The sequence below is a fragment of the Haemorhous mexicanus genome, chromosome Z (genome assembly GCF_027477595.1).
Source record: "Haemorhous mexicanus isolate bHaeMex1 chromosome Z, bHaeMex1.pri, whole genome shotgun sequence".
Taxonomy (NCBI): Eukaryota; Metazoa; Chordata; class Aves; order Passeriformes; family Fringillidae; genus Haemorhous; species Haemorhous mexicanus.
The window spans coordinates 81,965,390-81,987,693 of record NC_082381.1 but is presented as its reverse complement, the minus strand read 5'-3'; the positions used below and the strand labels follow the sequence as shown (position 1 = coordinate 81,987,693).

At 58.0% G+C, this 22,304-nt stretch overlaps 7 protein-coding genes across 16 annotated transcripts in view; 6 read left to right on the top strand and 1 right to left on the bottom strand.

The window, feature by feature from the left end:
* Nucleotides 1-22,304, bottom strand: part of UBAP2 (ubiquitin associated protein 2) — a 195,880-nt gene that overhangs the window by 28,912 nt on the left and 144,664 nt on the right. The window lies entirely within an intron of this gene.
* On the top strand, nt 1,666-2,238 carry LOC132342013 (interferon-like). Its single transcript, XM_059874189.1, has one exon. The coding sequence runs from the start codon at nt 1,666-1,668 to the stop codon at nt 2,236-2,238; it is 573 nt and encodes a 190-aa protein (XP_059730172.1).
* On the top strand, nt 5,098-5,670 carry LOC132342012 (interferon-like). The gene has a single exon (XM_059874188.1). It carries the CDS (start codon nt 5,098-5,100, stop codon nt 5,668-5,670), a length of 573 nt encoding a protein of 190 aa, XP_059730171.1.
* On the top strand, nt 8,527-9,099 carry LOC132342010 (interferon-like). Its single transcript, XM_059874187.1, has one exon. It carries the CDS (start codon nt 8,527-8,529, stop codon nt 9,097-9,099), a length of 573 nt encoding a protein of 190 aa, XP_059730170.1.
* LOC132342009 (interferon-like) lies at nt 11,957-12,529 on the top strand. The gene has a single exon (XM_059874186.1). It carries the CDS (start codon nt 11,957-11,959, stop codon nt 12,527-12,529), a length of 573 nt encoding a protein of 190 aa, XP_059730169.1.
* Nucleotides 15,387-15,959, top strand: LOC132342008 (interferon-like). The gene has a single exon (XM_059874185.1). The coding sequence runs from the start codon at nt 15,387-15,389 to the stop codon at nt 15,957-15,959; it is 573 nt and encodes a 190-aa protein (XP_059730168.1).
* On the top strand, nt 18,817-19,389 carry LOC132342007 (interferon-like). The gene has a single exon (XM_059874184.1). It carries the CDS (start codon nt 18,817-18,819, stop codon nt 19,387-19,389), a length of 573 nt encoding a protein of 190 aa, XP_059730167.1.

Genomic DNA, 22,304 nt, shown 5'->3' with positions numbered 1-22,304 from the left:
GCCTCGGCCTAGTCCCCGGGAGAGGCAGCCTCATCTTCTTGCCTGACACGGAGCTCAGCCTGAATGCTCCGTAGTTCCCACACCTTTCCGCTTTTCCCTTTCTCAAAACGGGGCTTGTCTTTCCCTTCTACCACTTCTTGGCAACTCCAACTGACAGACACCAGGCTTCAAAAGCCATCCACACTGGCCTAGCAACTCCATCTGAAAGTTCCCTCAGGACTCACGCATGAACCTCTTCACCTGCCATCGACCCGTACGCATTCGGCTTGCTAAGATGGTCTCAAACTTGGCCCTCTCCTACGGTGGCCTGGGCATCTCCATTCTTCAGGCAGGGCTCCCGGCACTTGCCTTGCGCGACTTGGGCAGCGCGCCTGCAGATCCCTGAGACGCTCAAGGCTACAAACAGCCACTCGTCTCCACAGGCTCTTTGCCCCAAAAGTCTAGAACCTTCACTTCCCATGAGCCGCTCCGAGCAACAATCCCACCGTTTCTCCACGAGGCCAGGCTGATCGTCCCGTTGCAGATCTCTGCACACCCCAAATTCCTCTTCACCGATGGCCAGATTTTGCGCCCTTTTGGAAAGGCATCTGAAACTACGGGCAAACCATCACTACTCCAGCCAAAGAAGCCCAGCTCCCTCAGCCTTGCTCACAAGGGACGTCCTCTGCACCCCGCTGTGCACCTTCAGAGCCATCCCCTCCAAAAACGCCACACCTGTCACAGCCCAAGGAGCCCTGAACAGGACACACCGTTGCAGCCAAGGGCTCTGGCAATGCCAAAACACAACACCATTTCTTTCATGGGGGACGCTCCTCTTTTCCCTCCGGCCGCCTCATCCGCCAGGGCGTGGCTCTCCAACGCACACCCGTGCTCCAGGGCCACAGCCATCGGAGCAAGCAGGACAGTAAGAGCAAAGCCCTTCCCTTTGGCCGACTTCTTCGCTGAGCCTTTCTCGCCTGCCTTGTTGCTGGCTCCTCCCAAACACAGCAGCAGGTGCAGCGCCTGCCTCCGTGCAAGGGAAAGGGCACACTCAGGCCCCCAAGGCCCACGTGCACGGCCAGCCCCTCGAACACCGCCCCTGGGCATTCACCGCAGGAGGGGAAACGCCAGCTCCCGCCCGCTGACATCACCGCACATCCCTTGCAACCACAAAAGGAAAACAGGGGCTAAGATGAAAATAAAGGCAAGCCACAAAGTGAAAGGAAAAGTGACCACAGGCAGCAGCAGGCCTTTGCAGGTGGAAACAATGCTTGGGGCACAAAGACAGACCCGGTTGCACAGCACAGACCGTGCAGCTGGCCCGGCAGGTGAAAGGGAACAGCCAAGACGCCTCTCCAGCACGCCTGACACCGAGGCCTCTGAGCCTGAGCTTTCGCAAGCCCGGCACACCGCAATGGTGGCAGCAATTTCGCTGCCACCACAATCCCCAACCACGGAGACCCCAACAAAACCCTTCCCCAAAACCACCAGAGCCACCAGCAGAGACTGGAAACCACGGGCGGAAACTGCCGGCAATCGGAAAGCGATGAAGGGAAAGCTGCCTGGCATACAAAGCCGCGCACCCGGCGGCACCCCAAGCACAGCCACCAGCAGCACCAGCAGCACCAGCCAGCCTCGGCAGGCTCCTCCTGCGCCGCACCACCCGACAGCAGCCACAGAGCCACCATGGCTGCGCCCACAGCCACACGGCCACGCCTGCCGCACGCCGCCCCGGCGCTCCTGCTCCTCCTCGCCGCTCTGGCCCCCAGCCTGGCCTGCCAACACCTGTGGACGCACGAGGACACCTTCCCCGGCGACGCTCTCCGCCTCCTGCAGGACATGGCTGCCAGCCACACACAGCCCTGCCACCTCCAAGAGCCGCCCTTCTTCCCCGACACCCTGCTCCACAACAACCTCCAGCCGCAGCAAGCCGCCGCCACCGCCCTCCGCATCCTGCAGCACCTCTTCCACACCCTCAGCTCCAACGGCACCCGTCAGCACTGGCCCAGCCAGGCTCGCAACCACCTCCTCAACAAGCTGCAGCACCACATCCACCACCTGGAGCAATGCCTCGCCGACAAGGCCACGCCCTTCAAAGGACCACGCAACCCGCTGCTGGCCATCAACAAGTACTTCAGGGACATCCACCTCTTCCTCCACGCCCACAAGCACAGCGCCTGCGCCTGGGACCACGTCCGCCTCGAAGCTCGTGCCTCTCTACAGCACCTCCACAACCTCACACGCGCCATGCGCCGCTAGCGCAAACACCCGCACGCCAAGGCTCACCGACGCCCCAAAGCCACCTCCAAGCCCACGCCTCCTCTGCCCCGGGACCTAGAGACAGGCCTGCGACAACCGCACGGCACCCGCAGCCTTCAATCACTGCATCTCCAGCCATTCGGCCGCTCCCACTGAGATGGACCAAGGACTTTCTCTACCTATTTATTGACGTATTTATTTATTTATTTATCTATTTATCTATTTAGTCAGGTACTTATTTTTCTACCTCTTCCCTTATTTATGACACTGGAAATAAAGACCTGTGACAAAACCCTTGCCACCGCCTCTCCTCTCTCTAGCACCGCAACCACTCTTTGCGCCAGGGGAAAGCCATCTCCCCGGAGCACCTACTCCAAGCCCTGCTCCACACGGCCCCTGTCCACTCTCCTCAATGGCACCTGCCCAAGCAGCATCCTGCAGCAGCCCCTGTGCAAAAACACTGCCACCGTGGTTTTGGCCAACACCACGGAAGCACACTGAGCAAAACACACGAAGGCTGGAGAGCACCGCTGCACCTCATCGGCTTTATCCACTCCGTGCCCCATCCGTCCAATCCATGCCGCTCTGACTCACAGGCAACGATGCCATGCAGGACACTACAGTAAAAGCACGGCCCCCGACGTGCAGGAAGAAATGACAAGGAGGACTCCCTCGATAGATGAGGGCTAATTAATTACTTTATTATACTCTATTGTTTTATGCTATATTCCAATAGATTCCACTACATCTAAACTGAAACTGCACAAGCACTCAACTCAAACACATCTTGGGACTGTCTTCTGACCAGCAAGACACAGCTTGCAGAGACTGGTCCAGAAAACAAAACACTCCCAGCAGAATCCAATGACCAATTCCCACTCCTGCACAAAGAAAGGCGCAGCAATTGGGATAACTGTTGTTTTTTTCTTTCTTGGAGGTTGCATCTCTGCATTTCCCAGAAAATATCCTTGAGAAGCTGTGCCTTGATTCTCTTGTCAAGAGAAATGCGGCCACAGGACACTGTCAAGCACTATGCACAAAGCCAGGCACACAAGGTCGCCTAGCCTGCCCCTATCCACCACTGCTGTGGAGCCCCAACCGCAGAACAGCGCCAAAAAACCACCAGGAATGGCTATTTTGCACTTTGGAATGCCATGCTCCCTGGTACCAATCACCTCTTTGCTCTCCATCGGCCTCGGCCTAGTCCCCGGGAGAGGCAGCCTCATCTTCTTGCCTGACACGGAGCTCAGCCTGAATGCTCCGTAGTTCCCACACCTTTCCGCTTTTCCCTTTCTCAAAACGGGGCTTGTCTTTCCCTTCTACCATTTCTTGGCAACTCCAACTGACAGACACCAGGCTTCAAAAGCCATCCACACTGGCCTAGCAACTCCATCTGAAAGTTCCCTCAGGACTCACGCATGAACCTCTTCACCTGCCATCGACCCGTACGCATTCGGCTTGCTAAGATGGTCTCAAACTTGGCCCTCTCCTACGGTGGCCTGGGCATCTCCATTCTTCAGGCAGGGCTCCCGGCACTTGCCTTGCGCGACTTGGGCAGCGCGCCTGCAGATCCCTGAGACGCTCAAGGCTACAAACAGCCACTCGTCTCCACAGGCTCTTTGCCCCAAAAGTCTAGAACCTTCACTTCCCATGAGCCGCTCCGAGCAACAATCCCACCGTTTCTCCACGAGGCCAGGCTGATCGTCCCGTTGCAGATCTCTGCACACCCCAAATTCCTCTTCACCGATGGCCAGATTTTGCGCCCTTTTGGAAAGGCATCTGAAACTACGGGCAAACCATCACTACTCCAGCCAAAGAAGCCCAGCTCCCTCAGCCTTGCTCACAAGGGACGTCCTCTGCACCCCCCGCTGTGCACCTTCAGAGCCATCCCCTCCAAAAACGCCACACCTGTCACAGCCCAAGGAGCCCTGAACAGGACACACCGTTGCAGCCAAGGGCTCTGGCAATGCCAAAACACAACACCATTTCTTTCATGGGGGACGCTCCTCTTTTCCCTCCGGCCGCCTCATCCGCCAGGGCGTGGCTCTCCAACGCACACCCGTGCTCCAGGGCCACAGCCATCGGAGCAAGCAGGACAGTAAGAGCAAAGCCCTTCCCTTTGGCCGACTTCTTCGCTGAGCCTTTCTCGCCTGCCTTGTTGCTGGCTCCTCCCAAACACAGCAGCAGGTGCAGCGCCTGCCTCCGTGCAAGGGAAAGGGCACACTCAGGCCCCCAAGGCCCACGTGCACGGCCAGCCCCTCGAACACCGCCCCTGGGCATTCACCGCAGGAGGGGAAACGCCAGCTCCCGCCCGCTGACATCACCGCACATCCCTTGCAACCACAAAAGGAAAACAGGGGCTAAGATGAAAATAAAGGCAAGCCACAAAGTGAAAGGAAAAGTGACCACAGGCAGCAGCAGGCCTTTGCAGGTGGAAACAATGCTTGGGGCACAAAGACAGACCCGGTTGCACAGCACAGACCGTGCAGCTGGCCCGGCAGGTGAAAGGGAACAGCCAAGACGCCTCTCCAGCACGCCTGACACCGAGGCCTCTGAGCCTGAGCTTTCGCAAGCCCGGCACACCGCAATGGTGGCAGCAATTTCGCTGCCACCACAATCCCCAACCACGGAGACCCCAACAAAACCCTTCCCCAAAACCACCAGAGCCACCAGCAGAGACTGGAAACCACGGGCGGAAACTGCCGGCAATCGGAAAGCGATGAAGGGAAAGCTGCCTGGCATACAAAGCCGCGCACCCGGCGGCACCCCAAGCACAGCCACCAGCAGCACCAGCAGCACCAGCCAGCCTCGGCAGGCTCCTCCTGCGCCGCACCACCCGACAGCAGCCACAGAGCCACCATGGCTGCGCCCACAGCCACACGGCCACGCCTGCCGCACGCCGCCCCGGCGCTCCTGCTCCTCCTCGCCGCTCTGGCCCCCAGCCTGGCCTGCCAACACCTGTGGACGCACGAGGACACCTTCCCCGGCGACGCTCTCCGCCTCCTGCAGGACATGGCTGCCAGCCACACACAGCCCTGCCACCTCCAAGAGCCGCCCTTCTTCCCCGACACCCTGCTCCACAACAACCTCCAGCCGCAGCAAGCCGCCGCCACCGCCCTCCGCATCCTGCAGCACCTCTTCCACACCCTCAGCTCCAACGGCACCCGTCAGCACTGGCCCAGCCAGGCTCGCAACCACCTCCTCAACAAGCTGCAGCACCACATCCACCACCTGGAGCAATGCCTCGCCGACAAGGCCACGCCCTTCAAAGGACCACGCAACCCGCTGCTGGCCATCAACAAGTACTTCAGGGACATCCACCTCTTCCTCCACGCCCACAAGCACAGCGCCTGCGCCTGGGACCACGTCCGCCTCGAAGCTCGTGCCTCTCTACAGCACCTCCACAACCTCACACGCGCCATGCGCCGCTAGCGCAAACACCCGCACGCCAAGGCTCACCGACGCCCCAAAGCCACCTCCAAGCCCACGCCTCCTCTGCCCCGGGACCTAGAGACAGGCCTGCGACAACCGCACGGCACCCGCAGCCTTCAATCACTGCATCTCCAGCCATTCGGCCGCTCCCACTGAGATGGACCAAGGACTTTCTCTACCTATTTATTGACGTATTTATTTATTTATTTATCTATTTATCTATTTAGTCAGATACTTATTTTTCTACCTCTTCCCTTATTTATGACACTGGAAATAAAGACCTGTGACAAAACCCTTGCCACCGCCTCTCCTCTCTCTAGCACCGCAACCACTCTTTGCGCCAGGGGAAAGCCATCTCCCCGGAGCACCTACTCCAAGCCCTGCTCCACACGGCCCCTGTCCACTCTCCTCAATGGCACCTGCCCAAGCAGCATCCTGCAGCAGCCCCTGTGCAAAAACACTGCCACCGTGGTTTTGGCCAACACCACGGAAGCACACTGAGCAAAACACACGAAGGCTGGAGAGCACCGCTGCACCTCATCGGCTTTATCCACTCCGTGCCCCATCCGTCCAATCCATGCCGCTCTGACTCACAGGCAACGATGCCATGCAGGACACTACAGTAAAAGCACGGCCCCCGACGTGCAGGAAGAAATGACAAGGAGGACTCCCTCGATAGATGAGGGCTAATTAATTACTTTATTATACTCTATTGTTTTATGCTATATTCCAATAGATTCCACTACATCTAAACTGAAACTGCACAAGCACTCAACTCAAACGCATCTTGGGACTGTCTTCTGACCAGCAAGACACAGCTTGCAGAGATTGGTCCAGAAAACAAAACACTCCCAGCAGAATCCAATGACCAATTCCCACTCCTGCACAAAGAAAGGCGCAGCAATTGGGATAACTGTTGTTTTTTTCTTTCTTGGAGGTTGCATCTCTGCATTTCCCAGAAAATATCCTTGAGAAGCTGTGCCTTGATTCTCTTGTCAAGAGAAATGCGGCCACAGGACACTGTCAAGCACTTTGCACAAAGCCAGGCACACAGGTCGCCTAGCCTGCCCCTATCCACCACTGCTGTGGAGCCCCAGCCGCAGAACAGCGCCAAAAAACCACCAGGAATGGCTATTTTGCACTTTGGAATGCCATGCTCCCTGGTACCAATCACCTCTTTGCTCTCTATCGGCCTTGGCCTAGTCCCCGGGAGAGGCAGCCTCATCTTCTTGCCTGACACGGAGCTCAGCCTGAATGCTCCGTAGTTCCCACACCTTTCCGCTTTTCCCTTTCTCAAAACGGGGCTTGTCTTTCCCTTCTACCATTTCTTGGCAACTCCAACTGACAGACACCAGGCTTCAAAAGCCATCCACACTGGCCTAGCAACTCCATCTGAAAGTTCCCTCAGGACTCACGCATGAACCTCTTCACCTGCCATCGACCCGTACGCATTCGGCTTGCTAAGATGGTCTCAAACTTGGCCCTCTCCTACGGTGGCCTGGGCATCTCCATTCTTCAGGCAGGGCTCCCGGCACTTGCCTTGCGCCACTTGGGCAGCGCGCCTGCAGATCCCTGAGACCCTCAAGGCTACAAACAGCCACTCGTCTCCACAGGCTCTTTGCCCCAAAAGTCTAGAACCTTCACTTCCCATGAGCCGCTCCGAGCAACAATCCCACCGTTTCTCCACGAGGCCAGGCTGATCGTCCCCTTGCAGATCTCTGCACACCCCAAATTCCTCTTCACCGATGGCCAGATTTTGCGCCCTTTTGGAAAGGCATCTGAAACTACGGGCAAACCATCACTACTCCAGCCAAAGAAGCCCAGCTCCCTCAGCCTTGCTCACAAGGGACGTCCTCTGCACCCCGGTGTGCACCTTCAGAGCCATCCCCTCCAAAAACGCCACACCTGTCACAGCCCAAGGAGCCCTGAACAGGACACACCGTTGCAGCCAAGGGCTCTGGCAATGCCAAAACACAACACCATTTCTTTCATGGGGGACGCTCCTCTTTTCCCTCCGGCCGCCTCATCCGCCAGGGCGTGGCTCTCCAAAGCACACCCGTGCTCCAGGGCCACAGCCATCGGAGCAAGCAGGACAGTAAGAGCAAAGCCCTTCCCTTTGGCCGACTTCTTCGCTGAGCCTTTCTCCCTTGCCTTGTTGCTGGCTCCTCCCAAAAAAAGCAGCAGGTGCAGCGCCTGCCTCCGTGCAAGGGAAAGGGCACACTCAGGCCTCCAAGGCCCACGTGCACGGCCAGTCCCTCGAACACCGCCTCTGGGCATTCACCGCAGGAGGGGAAACGCCAGCTCCCGCCCGCTGACATCACCGCACATCCCTTGCAACCACAAAAGGAAAACAGGGGCTAAGATGAAAATAAAGGCAAGCCACAAAGTGAAAGGAAAAGTGACCACAGGCAGCAGCAGGCCTTTGCAGGTGGAAACAATGCTTGGGGCACAAAGACAGACCCGGTTGCACAGCACAGACCGTGCAGCTGGCCCGGCAGGTGAAAGGGAACAGCCAAGACGCCTCTCCAGCACGCCTGACACCGAGGCCTCTGAGCCTGAGCTTTCGCAAGCCCGGCACACCGCAATGGTGGCAGCAATTTCGCTGCCACCACAATCCCCAACCACGGAGACCCCAACAAAACCCTTCCCCAAAACCACCAGAGCCACCAGCAGAGACTGGAAACCACGGGCGGAAACTGCCGGCAATCGGAAAGCGATGAAGGGAAAGCTGCCTTGCATACAAAGCCGCGCACCCGGCGGCACCCCAAGCACAGCCACCAGCAGCACCCCAAGCACCAGCCAGCCTCGGCAGGCTCCTCCTGCGCCGCACCACCCGACAGCAGCCACAGAGCCACCATGGCTGCGCCCACAGCCACACGGCCACGCCTGCCGCACGCCGCCCCGGCGCTCCTGCTCCTCCTCGCCGCTCTGGCCCCCAGCCTGGCCTGCCAACACCTGTGGACGCACGAGGACACCTTCCCCGGCGACGCTCTCCGCCTCCTGCAGGACATGGCTGCCAGCCACACACAGCCCTGCCACCTCCAAGAGCCGCCCTTCTTCCCCGACACCCTGCTCCACAACAACCTCCAGCCGCAGCAAGCCGCCGCCACCGCCCTCCGCATCCTGCAGCACCTCTTCCACACCCTCAGCTCCAACGGCACCCGTCAGCACTGGCCCAGCCAGGCTCGCAACCACCTCCTCAACAAGCTGCAGCACCACATCCACCACCTGGAGCAATGCCTCGCCGACAAGGCCACGCCCTTCAAAGGACCACGCAACCCGCTGCTCGCCATCAACAAGTACTTCAGGGACATCCACCTCTTCCTCCACGCCCACAAGCACAGCGCCTGCGCCTGGGACCACGTCCGCCTCGAAGCTCGTGCCTCTCTACAGCACCTCCACAACCTCACACGCGCCATGCGCCGCTAGCGCAAACACCCGCACGCCAAGGCTCACCGACGCCCCAAAGCCACCTCCAAGCCCACGCCTCCTCTGCCCCGGGACCTAGAGACAGGCCTGCGACAACCGCACGGCACCCGCAGCCTTCAATCACTGCATCTCCAGCCATTCGGCCGCTCCCACTGAGATGGACCAAGGACTTTCTCTACCTATTTATTGACGTATTTATTTATTTATTTATCTATTTATCTATTTAGTCAGGTACTTATTTTTCTACCTCTTCCCTTATTTATGACACTGGAAATAAAGACCTGTGACAAAACCCTTGCCACCGCCTCTCCTCTCTCTAGCACTGCAACCACTCTTTGCGCCAGGGGAAAGCCATCTCCCCCGAGCACCTACTCCAAGCCCTGCTCCACACGGCCCCCGGCCACTCTCCTCAATGGCACCTGCCCAAGCAGCATCCTGCAGCAGCCCCTGTGCAAAAACACTGCCACCGTGGTTTTGGCCAACACCACGGAAGCACACTGAGCAAAACACACGAAGGCTGGAGAGCACCGCTGCACCTCATCGGCTTTATCCACTCCGTGCCCCATCCCTCCAATCCATGCCGCTCTGACTCACAGGCAACGATGCCATGCAGGACACTACAGTAAAAGCACGGCCCCCGACGTGCAGGAAGAAATGACAAGGAGGACTCCCTCGATAGACGAGGGCTAATTAATTACTTTATTATACTCTATTGTTTTATGCTATATTCCAATAGATTCCACTACATCTAAACTGAAACTGCACAAGCACTCAACTCAAACGCATCTTGGGACTGTCTTCTGACCAGCAAGACACAGCTTGCAGAGATTGGTCCAGAAAACAAAACACTCCCAGCAGAATCCAATGACCAATTCCCACTCCTGCACAAAGAAAGGCGCAGCAATTGGGATAACTGTTGTTTTTTTCTTTCTTGGAGGTTGCATCTCTGCATTTCCCAGAAAATATCCTTGAGAAGCTGTGCCTTGATTCTCTTGTCAAGAGAAATGCGGCCACAGGACACTGTCAAGCACTTTGCACAAAGCCAGGCACACAAGGTCGCCTAGCCTGCCCCTATCCACCACTGCTGTGGAGCCCCAGCCGCAGAACAGCGCCAAAAAACCACCAGGAATGGCTATTTTGCACTTTGGAATGCCATGCTCCCTGGTACCAATCACCTCTTTGCTCTCTATCGGCCTTGGCCTAGTCCCCGGGAGAGGCAGCCTCATCTTCTTGCCTGACACGGAGCTCAGCCTGAATGCTCCGTAGTTCCCACACCTTTCCGCTTTTCCCTTTCTCAAAACGGGGCTTGTCTTTCCCTTCTACCATTTCTTGGCAACTCCAACTGACAGACACCAGGCTTCAAAAGCCATCCACACTGGCCTAGCAACTCCATCTGAAAGTTCCCTCAGGACTCACGCATGAACCTCTTCACCTGCCATCGACCCGTACGCATTCGGCTTGCTAAGATGGTCTCAAACTTGGCCCTCTCCTACGGTGGCCTGGGCATCTCCATTCTTCAGGCAGGGCTCCCGGCACTTGCCTTGCGCCACTTGGGCAGCGCGCCTGCAGATCCCTGAGACCCTCAAGGCTACAAACAGCCACTCGTCTCCACAGGCTCTTTGCCCCAAAAGTCTAGAACCTTCACTTCCCATGAGCCGCTCCGAGCAACAATCCCACCGTTTCTCCACGAGGCCAGGCTGATCGTCCCGTTGCAGATCTCTGCACACCCCAAATTCCTCTTCACCGATGGCCAGATTTTGCGCCCTTTTGGAAAGGCATCTGAAACTACGGGCAAACCATCACTACTCCAGCCAAAGAAGCCCAGCTCCCTCAGCCTTGCTCACAAGGGACGTCCTCTGCACCCCGGTGTGCACCTTCAGAGCCATCCCCTCCAAAAACGCCACACCTGTCACAGCCCAAGGAGCCCTGAACAGGACACACCGTTGCAGCCAAGGGCTCTGGCAATGCCAAAACACAACACCATTTCTTTCATGGGGGACGCTCCTCTTTTCCCTCCGGCCGCCTCATCCGCCAGGGCGTGGCTCTCCAAAGCACACCCGTGCTCCAGGGCCACAGCCATCGGAGCAAGCAGGACAGTAAGAGCAAAGCCCTTCCCTTTGGCCGACTTCTTCGCTGAGCCTTTCTCCCTTGCCTTGTTGCTGGCTCCTCCCAAAAAAAGCAGCAGGTGCAGCGCCTGCCTCCGTGCAAGGGAAAGGGCACACTCAGGCCTCCAAGGCCCACGTGCACGGCCAGCCCCTCGAACACTGCCTCTGGGCATTCACCGCAGGAGGGGAAACGCCAGCTCCCGCCCGCTGACATCACCGCACATCCCTTGCAACCACAAAAGGAAAACAGGGGCTAAGATGAAAATAAAGGCAAGCCACAAAGTGAAAGGAAAAGTGACCACAGGCAGCAGCAGGCCTTTGCAGGTGGAAACAATGCTTGGGGCACAAAGACAGACCCGGTTGCACAGCACAGACCGTGCAGCTGGCCCGGCAGGTGAAAGGGAACAGCCAAGACGCCTCTCCAGCACGCCTGACACCGAGGCCTCTGAGCCTGAGCTTTCGCAAGCCCGGCACACCGCAATGGTGGCAGCAATTTCGCTGCCACCACAATCCCCAACCACGGAGACCCCAACAAAACCCTTCCCCAAAACCACCAGAGCCACCAGCAGAGACTGGAAACCACGGGCGGAAACTGCCGGCAATCGGAAAGCGATGAAGGGAAAGCTGCCTTGCATACAAAGCCGCGCACCCGGCGGCACCCCAAGCACAGCCACCAGCAGCACCCCAAGCACCAGCCAGCCTCGGCAGGCTCCTCCTGCGCCGCACCACCCGACAGCAGCCACAGAGCCACCATGGCTGCGCCCACAGCCACACGGCCACGCCTGCCGCACGCCGCCCCGGCGCTCCTGCTCCTCCTCGCCGCTCTGGCCCCCAGCCTGGCCTGCCAACACCTGTGGACGCACGAGGACACCTTCCCCGGCGACGCTCTCCGCCTCCTGCAGGACATGGCTGCCAGCCACACACAGCCCTGCCACCTCCAAGAGCCGCCCTTCTTCCCCGACACCCTGCTCCACAACAACCTCCAGCCGCAGCAAGCCGCCGCCACCGCCCTCCGCATCCTGCAGCACCTCTTCCACACCCTCAGCTCCAACGGCACCCGTCAGCACTGGCCCAGCCAGGCTCGCAACCACCTCCTCAACAAGCTGCAGCACCACATCCACCACCTGGAGCAATGCCTCGCCGACAAGGCCACGCCCTTCAAAGGCCCACGCAACCCGCTGCTCGCCATCAACAAGTACTTCAGGGACATCCACCTCTTCCTCCACGCCCACAAGCACAGCGCCTGCGCCTGGGACCACGTCCGCCTCGAAGCTCGTGCCTCTCTACAGCACCTCCACAACCTCACACGCGCCATGCGCCGCTAGCGCAAACACCCGCACGCCAAGGCTCACCGACGCCCCAAAGCCACCTCCAAGCCCACGCCTCCTCTGCCCCGGGACCTAGAGACAGGCCTGCGACAACCGCACGGCACCCGCAGCCTTCAATCACTGCATCTCCAGCCATTCGGCCGCTCCCACTGAGATGGACCAAGGACTTTCTCTACCTATTTATTGACGTATTTATTTATTTATTTATCTATTTATCTATTTAGTCAGGTACTTATTTTTCTACCTCTTCCCTTATTTATGACACTGGAAATAAAGACCTGTGACAAAACCCTTGCCACCGCCTCTCCTCTCTCTAGCACTGCAACCACTCTTTGCGCCAGGGGAAAGCCATCTCCCCGGAGCACCTACTCCAAGCCCTGCTCCACACGGCCCCCGGCCACTCTCCTCAATGGCACCTGCCCAAGCAGCATCCTGCAGCAGCCCCTGTGCAAAAACACTGCCACCGTGGTTTTGGCCAACACCACGGAAGCACACTGAGCAAAACACACGAAGGCTGGAGAGCACCGCTGCACCTCATCGGCTTTATCCACTCCGTGCCCCATCCGTCCAATCCATGCCGCTCTGACTCACAGGCAACGATGCCATGCAGGACACTACAGTAAAAGCACGGCCCCCGACGTGCAGGAAGAAATGACAAGGAGGACTCCCTCGATAGACGAGGGCTAATTAATTACTTTATTATACTCTATTGTTTTATGCTATATTCCAATAGATTCCACTACATCTAAACTGAAACTGCACAAGCACTCAACTCAAACGCATCTTGGGACTGTCTTCTGACCAGCAAGACACAGCTTGCAGAGATTGGTCCAGAAAACAAAACACTCCCAGCAGAATCCAATGACCAATTCCCACTCCTGCACAAAGAAAGGCGCAGCAATTGGGATAACTGTTGTTTTTTTCTTTCTTGGAGGTTGCATCTCTGCATTTCCCAGAAAATATCCTTGAGAAGCTGTGCCTTGATTCTCTTGTCAAGAGAAATGCGGCCACAGGACACTGTCAAGCACTTTGCACAAAGCCAGGCACACAAGGTCGCCTAGCCTGCCCCTATCCACCACTGCTGTGGAGCCCCAGCCGCAGAACAGCGCCAAAAAACCACCAGGAATGGCTATTTTGCACTTTGGAATGCCATGCTCCCTGGTACCAATCACCTCTTTGCTCTCTATCGGCCTTGGCCTAGTCCCCGGGAGAGGCAGCCTCATCTTCTTGCCTGACACGGAGCTCAGCCTGAATGCTCCGTAGTTCCCGCACCTTTCCGCTTTTCCCTTTCTCAAAACGGGGCTTGTCTTTCCCTTCTACCACTTCTTGGCAACTCCAACTGACAGACACCAGGCTTCAAAAGCCATCCACACTGGCCTAGCAACTCCATCTGAAAGTTCCCTCGGGACTCACGCATGAACCTCTTCACCTGCCATCGACCCGTACGCATTCGGCTTGCTAAGATGGTCTCAAACTTGGCCCTCTCCTACGGTGGCCTGGGCATCTCCATTCTTCAGGCAGGGCTCCCGGCACTTGCCTTGCGCCACTTGGGCAGCGCGCCTGCAGATCCCTGAGACCCTCAAGGCTACAAACAGCCACTCGTCTCCACAGGCTCTTTGCCCCAAAAGTCTAGAACCTTCACTTCCCATGAGCCGCTCCGAGCAACAATCCCACCGTTTCTCCACGAGGCCAGGCTGATCGTCCCCTTGCAGATCTCTGCACACCCCAAATTCCTCTTCACCGATGGCCAGATTTTGCGCCCTTTTGGAAAGGCATCTGAAACTACGGGCAAACCATCACTACTCCAGCCAAAGAAGCTCAGCTCCCTCAGCCTTGCTCACAAGGGACGTCCTCTGCACCCCGGTGTGCACCTTCAGAGCCATCCCCTCCAAAAACGCCACACCTGTCACAGCCCAAGGAGCCCTGAACAGGACACACCGTTGCAGCCAAGGGCTCTGGCAATGCCAAAACACAACACCATTTCTTTCATGGGGGACGCTCCTCTTTTCCCTCCGGCCGCCTCATCCGCCAGGGCGTGGCTCTCCAAAGCACACCCGTGCTCCAGGGCCACAGCCATCGGAGCAAGCAGGACAGTAAGAGCAAAGCCCTTCCCTTTGGCCGACTTCTTCGCTGAGCCTTTCTCCCTTGCCTTGTTGCTGGCTCCTCCCAAAAAAAGCAGCAGGTGCAGCGCCTGCCTCCGTGCAAGGGAAAGGGCACACTCAGGCCTCCAAGGCCCACGTGCACGGCCAGCCCCTCGAACACCGCCTCTGGGCATTCACCGCAGGAGGGGAAACGCCAGCTCCCGCCCGCTGACATCACCGCACATCCCTTGCAACCACAAAAGGAAAACAGGGGCTAAGATGAAAATAAAGGCAAGCCACAAAGTGAAAGGAAAAGTGACCACAGGCAGCAGCAGGCCTTTGCAGGTGGAAACAATGCTTGGGGCACAAAGACAGACCCGGTTGCACAGCACAGACCGTGCAGCTGGCCCGGCAGGTGAAAGGGAACAGCCAAGACGCCTCTCCAGCACGCCTGACACCGAGGCCTCTGAGCCTGAGCTTTCGCAAGCCCGGCACACCGCAATGGTGGCAGCAATTTCGCTGCCACCACTATCCCCAACCACGGAGACCCCAACAAAACCCTTCCCCAAAACCACCAGAGCCACCAGCAGAGACTGGAAACCACGGGCGGAAACTGCCGGCAATCGGAAAGCGATGAAGGGAAAGCTGCCTTGCATACAAAGCCGCGCACCCGGCGGCACCCCAAGCACAGCCACCAGCAGCACCCCAAGCACCAGCCAGCCTCGGCAGGCTCCTCCTGCGCCGCACCACCCGACAGCAGCCACAGAGCCACCATGGCTGCGCCCACAGCCACACGGCCACGCCTGCCGCACGCCGCCCCGGCGCTCCTGCTCCTCCTCGCCGCTCTGGCCCCCAGCCTGGCCTGCCAACACCTGTGGACGCACGAGGACACCTTCCCCGGCGACGCTCTCCGCCTCCTGCAGGACATGGCTGCCAGCCACACACAGCCCTGCCACCTCCAAGAGCCGCCCTTCTTCCCCGACACCCTGCTCCACAACAACCTCCAGCCGCAGCAAGCCGCCGCCACCGCCCTCCGCATCCTGCAGCACCTCTTCCACACCCTCAGCTCCAACGGCACCCGTCAGCACTGGCCCAGCCAGGCTCGCAACCACCTCCTCAACAAGCTGCAGCACCACATCCACCACCTGGAGCAATGCCTCGCCGACAAGGCCACACCCTTCAAAGGCCCACGCAACCCGCTGCTCGCCATCAACAAGTACTTCAGGGACATCCACCTCTTCCTCCACGCCCACAAGCACAGCGCCTGCGCCTGGGACCACGTCCGCCTCGAAGCTCGTGCCTCTCTACAGCACCTCCACAACCTCACACGCGCCATGCGCCGCTAGCGCAAACACCCGCACGCCAAGGCTCACCGACGCCCCAAAGCCACCTCCAAGCCCACGCCTCCTCTGCCCCGGGACCTAGAGACAGGCCTGTGACAACCGCACGGCACCCGCAGCCTTCAATCACTGCATCTCCAGCCATTCGGCCGCTCCCACTGAGATGGACCAAGGACTTTCTCTACCTATTTATTGACGTATTTATTTATTTATTTATCTATTTATCTATTTAGTCAGGTACTTATTTTTCTACCTCTTCCCTTATTTATGACACTGGAAATAAAGACCTGTGACAAAACCCTTGCCACCGCCTCTCCTCTCTCTAGCACTGCAACCACTCTTTGCGCCAGGGGAAAGCCATCTCCCCCGAGCACCTACTCCAAGCCCTGCTCCACACGGCCCCCGTCCACTCTCCTCAATGGCACCTGCCCAAGCAGCATCCTGCAGCAGCCCCTGTGCAAAAACACTGCCACCGTGGTTTTGGCCAACACCACGGAAGCACACTGAGCAAAACACACGAAGGCTGGAGAGCACCGCTGCACCTCATCGGCTTTATCCACTCCGTGCCCCATCCCTCCAATCCATGCCGCTCTGACTCACAGGCAACGATGCCATGCAGGACACTACAGTAAAAGCACGGCCCCCGACGTGCAGGAAGAAATGACAAGGAGGACTCCCTCGATAGACGAGGGCTAATTAATTACTTTATTATACTCTATTGTTTTATGCTATATTCCAATAGATTCCACTACATCTAAACTGAAACTGCACAAGCACTCAACTCAAACGCATCTTGGGACTGTCTTCTGACCAGCAAGACACAGCTTGCAGAGATTGGTCCAGAAAACAAAACACTCCCAGCAGAATCCAATGACCAATTCCCACTCCTGCACAAAGAAAGGCGCAGCAATTGGGATAACTGTTGTTTTTTTCTTTCTTGGAGGTTGCATCTCTGCATTTCCCAGAAAATATCCTTGAGAAGCTGTGCCTTGATTCTCTTGTCAAGAGAAATGCGGCCACAGGACACTGTCAAGCACTTTGCACAAAGCCAGGCACACAAGGTCGCCTAGCCTGCCCCTATCCACCACTGCTGTGGAGCCCCAGCCGCAGAACAGCGCCAAAAAACCACCAGGAATGGCTATTTTGCACTTTGGAATGCCATGCTCCCTGGTACCAATCACCTCTTTGCTCTCTATCGGCCTTGGCCTAGTCCCCGGGAGAGGCAGCCTCATCTTCTTGCCTGACACGGAGCTCAGCCTGAATGCTCCGTAGTTCCCACACCTTTCCGCTTTTCCCTTTCTCAAAACGGGGCTTGTCTTTCCCTTCTACCACTTCTTGGCAACTCCAACTGACAGACACCAGGCTTCAAAAGCCATCCACACTGGCCTAGCAACTCCATCTGAAAGTTCCCTCAGGACTCACGCATGAACCTCTTCACCTGCCATCGACCCGTACGCATTCGGCTTGCTAAGATGGTCTCAAACTTGGCCCTCTCCTACGGTGGCCTGGGCATCTCCATTCTTCAGGCAGGGCTCCCGGCACTTGCCTTGCGCCACTTGGGCAGCGCGCCTGCAGATCCCTGAGACCCTCAAGGCTACAAACAGCCACTCGTCTCCACAGGCTCTTTGCCCCAAAAGTCTAGAACCTTCACTTCCCATGAGCCGCTCCGAGCAACAATCCCACCGTTTCTCCACGAGGCCAGGCTGATCGTCCCCTTGCAGATCTCTGCACACCCCAAATTCCTCTTCACCGATGGCCAGATTTTGCGCCCTTTTGGAAAGGCATCTGAAACTACGGGCAAACCATCACTACTCCAGCCAAAGAAGCTCAGCTCCCTCAGCCTTGCTCACAAGGGACGTCCTCTGCACCCCGGTGTGCACCTTCAGAGCCATCCCCTCCAAAAACGCCACACCTGTCACAGCCCAAGGAGCCCTGAACAGGACACACCGTTGCAGCCAAGGGCTCTGGCAATGCCAAAACACAACACCATTTCTTTCATGGGGGACGCTCCTCTTTTCCCTCCGGCCGCCTCATCCGCCAGGGCGTGGCTCTCCAAAGCACACCCGTGCTCCAGGGCCACAGCCATCGGAGCAAGCAGGACAGTAAGAGCAAAGCCCTTCCCTTTGGCCGACTTCTTCGCTGAGCCTTTCTCCCTTGCCTTGTTGCTGGCTCCTCCCAAACACAGCAGCAGGTGCAGCGCCTGCCTCCGTGCAAGGGAAAGGGCACACTCAGGCCTCCAAGGCCCACGTGCACGGCCAGCCCCTCGAACACCGCCTCTGGGCATTCACCGCAGGAGGGGAAACGCCAGCTCCCGCCCGCTGACATCACCGCACATCCCTTGCAACCACAAAAGGAAAACAGGGGCTAAGATGAAAATAAAGGCAAGCCACAAAGTGAAAGGAAAAGTGACCACAGGCAGCAGCAGGCCTTTGCAGGTGGAAACAATGCTTGGGGCACAAAGACAGACCCGGTTGCACAGCACAGACCGTGCAGCTGGCCCGGCAGGTGAAAGGGAACAGCCAAGACGCCTCTCCAGCACGCCTGACACCGAGGCCTCTGAGCCTGAGCTTTCGCAAGCCCGGCACACCGCAATGGTGGCAGCAATTTCGCTGCCACCACTATCCCCAACCACGGAGACCCCAACAAAACCCTTCCCCAAAACCACCAGAGCCACCAGCAGAGACTGGAAACCACGGGCGGAAACTGCCGGCAATCGGAAAGCGATGAAGGGAAAGCTGCCTTGCATACAAAGCCGCGCACCCGGCGGCACCCCAAGCACAGCCACCAGCAGCACCCCAAGCACCAGCCAGCCTCGGCAGGCTCCTCCTGCGCCGCACCACCCGACAGCAGCCACAGAGCCACCATGGCTGCGCCCACAGCCACACGGCCACGCCTGCCGCACGCCGCCCCGGCGCTCCTGCTCCTCCTCGCCGCTCTGGCCCCCAGCCTGGCCTGCCAACACCTGTGGACGCACGAGGACACCTTCCCCGGCGACGCTCTCCGCCTCCTGCAGGACATGGCTGCCAGCCACACACAGCCCTGCCACCTCCAAGAGCCGCCCTTCTTCCCCGACACCCTGCTCCACAACAACCTCCAGCCGCAGCAAGCCGCCGCCACCGCCCTCCGCATCCTGCAGCACCTCTTCCACACCCTCAGCTCCAACGGCACCCGTCAGCACTGGCCCAGCCAGGCTCGCAACCACCTCCTCAACAAGCTGCAGCACCACATCCACCACCTGGAGCAATGCCTCGCCGACAAGGCCACGCCCTTCAAAGGCCCACGCAACCCGCTGCTCGCCATCAACAAGTACTTCAGGGACATCCACCTCTTCCTCCACGCCCACAAGCACAGCGCCTGCGCCTGGGACCACGTCCGCCTCGAAGCTCGTGCCTCTCTACAGCACCTCCACAACCTCACACGCGCCATGCGCCGCTAGCGCAAACACCCGCACGCCAAGGCTCACCGACGCCCCAAAGCCACCTCCAAGCCCACGCCTCCTCTGCCCCGGGACCTAGAGACAGGCCTGCGACAACCGCACGGCACCCGCAGCCTTCAATCACTGCATCTCCAGCCATTCGGCCGCTCCCACTGAGATGGACCAAGGACTTTCTCTACCTATTTATTGACGTATTTATTTATTTATTTATCTATTTATCTATTTAGTCAGGTACTTATTTTTCTACCTCTTCCCTTATTTATGACACTGGAAATAAAGACCTGTGACAAAACCCTTGCCACCGCCTCTCCTCTCTCTAGCACTGCAACCACTCTTTGCGCCAGGGGAAAGCCATCTCCCCCGAGCACCTACTCCAAGCCCTGCTCCACACGGCCCCCGTCCACTCTCCTCAATGGCACCTGCCCAAGCAGCATCCTGCAGCAGCCCCTGTGCAAAAACACTGCCACCGTGGTTTTGGCCAACACCACGGAAGCACACTGAGCAAAACACACGAAGGCTGGAGAGCACCGCTGCACCTCATCGGCTTTATCCACTCCGTGCCCCATCCCTCCAATCCATGCCGCTCTGACTCACAGGCAACGATGCCATGCAGGACACTACAGTAAAAGCACGGCCCCCGACGTGCAGGAAGAAATGACAAGGAGGACTCCCTCGATAGACGAGGGCTAATTAATTACTTTATTATACTCTATTGTTTTATGCTATATTCCAATAGATTCCACTACATCTAAACTGAAACTGCACAAGCACTCAACTCAAACGCATCTTGGGACTGTCTTCTGACCAGCAAGACACAGCTTGCAGAGATTGGTCCAGAAAACAAAACACTCCCAGCAGAATCCAATGACCAATTCCCACTCCTGCACAAAGAAAGGCGCAGCAATTGGGATAACTGTTGTTTTTTTTTTCTTGGAGGTTGCATCTCTGCATTTCCCAGAAAATATCCTTGAGAAGCTGTGCCTTGATTCTCTTGTCAAGAGAAATGCGGCCACAGGACACTGTCAAGCACTTTGCACAAAGCCAGGCACACAAGGTCGCCTAGCCTGCCCCTATCCACCACTGCTGTGGAGCCCCAGCCGCAGAACAGCGCCAAAAAACCACCAGGAATGGCTATTTTGCACTTTGGAATGCCATGCTCCCTGGTACCAATCACCTCTTTGCTCTCTATCGGCCTTGGCCTAGTCCCCGGGAGAGGCAGCCTCATCTTCTTGCCTGACACGGAGCTCAGCCTGAATGCTCCGTAGTTCCCACACCTTTCCGCTTTTCCCTTTCTCAAAACGGGGCTTGTCTTTCCCTTCTACCACTTCTTGGCAACTCCAACTGACAGACACCAGGCTTCAAAAGCCATCCACACTGGCCTAGCAACTCCATCTGAAAGTTCCCTCAGGACTCACGCATGAACCTCTTCACCTGCCATCGACCCGTACACATTCGGCTTGCTAAGATGGTCTCAAACTTGGCCCTCTCCTACGGTGGCCTGGGCATCTCCATTCTTCAGGCAGGGCTCCCGGCACTTGCCTTGCGCCACTTGGGCAGCGCGCCTGCAGATCCCTGAGACCCTCAAGGCTACAAACAGCCACTCGTCTCCACAGGCTCTTTGCCCCAAAAGTCTAGAACCTTCACTTCCCATGAGCCGCTCCGAGCAACAATCCCACCGTTTCTCCACGAGGCCAGGCTGATCGTCCCCTTGCAGATCTCTGCACACCCCAAATTCCTCTTCACCGATGGCCAGATTTTGCGCCCTTTTGGAAAGGCATCTGAAACTACGGGCAAACCATCACTACTCCAGCCAAAGAAGCCCAGCTCCCTCAGCCTTGCTCACAAGGGACGTCCTCTGCACCCCGGTGTGCACCTTCAGAGCCATCCCCTCCAAAAACGCCACACCTGTCACAGCCCAAGGAGCCCTGAACAGGACACACCGTTGCAGCCAAGGGCTCTGGCAATGCCAAAACACAACACCATTTCTTTCATGGGGGACGCTCCTCTTTTCCCTCCGGCCGCCTCATCCGCCAGGGCGTGGCTCTCCAAAGCACACCCGTGCTCCAGGGCCACAGCCATCGGAGCAAGCAGGACAGTAAGAGCAAAGCCCTTCCCTTTGGCCGACTTCTTCGCTGAGCCTTTCTCCCTTGCCTTGTTGCTGGCTCCTCCCAAACACAGCAGCAGGTGCAGCGCCTGCCTCCGTGCAAGGGAAAGGGCACACTCAGGCCCCCAAGGCCCACGTGCACGGCCAGCCCCTCGAACACCGCCTCTGGGCATTCACCGCAGGAGGGGAAACGCCAGCTCCCGCCCGCTGACATCACCGCACATCCCTTGCAACCACAAAAGGAAAACAGGGGCTAAGATGAAAATAAAGGCAAGCCACAAAGTGAAAGGAAAAGTGACCACAGGCAGCAGCAGGCCTTTGCAGGTGGAAACAATGCTTGGGGCACAAAGACAGACCCGGTTGCACAGCACAGACCGTGCAGCTGGCCCGGCAGGTGAAAGGGAACAGCCAAGACGCCTCTCCAGCACGCCTGACACCGAGGCCTCTGAGCCTGAGCTTTCGCAAGCCCGGCACACCGCAATGGTGGCAGCAATTTCGCTGCCACCACTATCCCCAACCACGGAGACCCCAACAAAACCCTTCCCCAAAACCACCAGAGCCACCAGCAGAGACTGGAAACCACGGGCGGAAACTGCCGGCAATCGGAAAGCGATGAAGGGAAAGCTGCCTTGCATACAAAGCCGCGCACCCGGCGGCACCCCAAGCACAGCCACCAGCAGCACCCCAAGCACCAGCCAGCCTCGGCAGGCTCCTCCTGCGCCGCACCACCCGACAGCAGCCACAGAGCCACCATGGCTGCGCCCACAGCCACACGGCCACGCCTGCCGCACGCCGCCCCGGCGCTCCTGCT

Coding starts and splice junctions, on each gene's coding strand:
- LOC132342012 (XM_059874188.1), top strand. CDS start 5,098: ATGGCTGCGCCCACAGCCACACGGCCACGCCTGCCGCACGCCGCCCCG.
- LOC132342013 (XM_059874189.1), top strand. CDS start 1,666: ATGGCTGCGCCCACAGCCACACGGCCACGCCTGCCGCACGCCGCCCCG.
- LOC132342010 (XM_059874187.1), top strand. CDS start 8,527: ATGGCTGCGCCCACAGCCACACGGCCACGCCTGCCGCACGCCGCCCCG.
- LOC132342007 (XM_059874184.1), top strand. CDS start 18,817: ATGGCTGCGCCCACAGCCACACGGCCACGCCTGCCGCACGCCGCCCCG.
- LOC132342009 (XM_059874186.1), top strand. CDS start 11,957: ATGGCTGCGCCCACAGCCACACGGCCACGCCTGCCGCACGCCGCCCCG.
- LOC132342008 (XM_059874185.1), top strand. CDS start 15,387: ATGGCTGCGCCCACAGCCACACGGCCACGCCTGCCGCACGCCGCCCCG.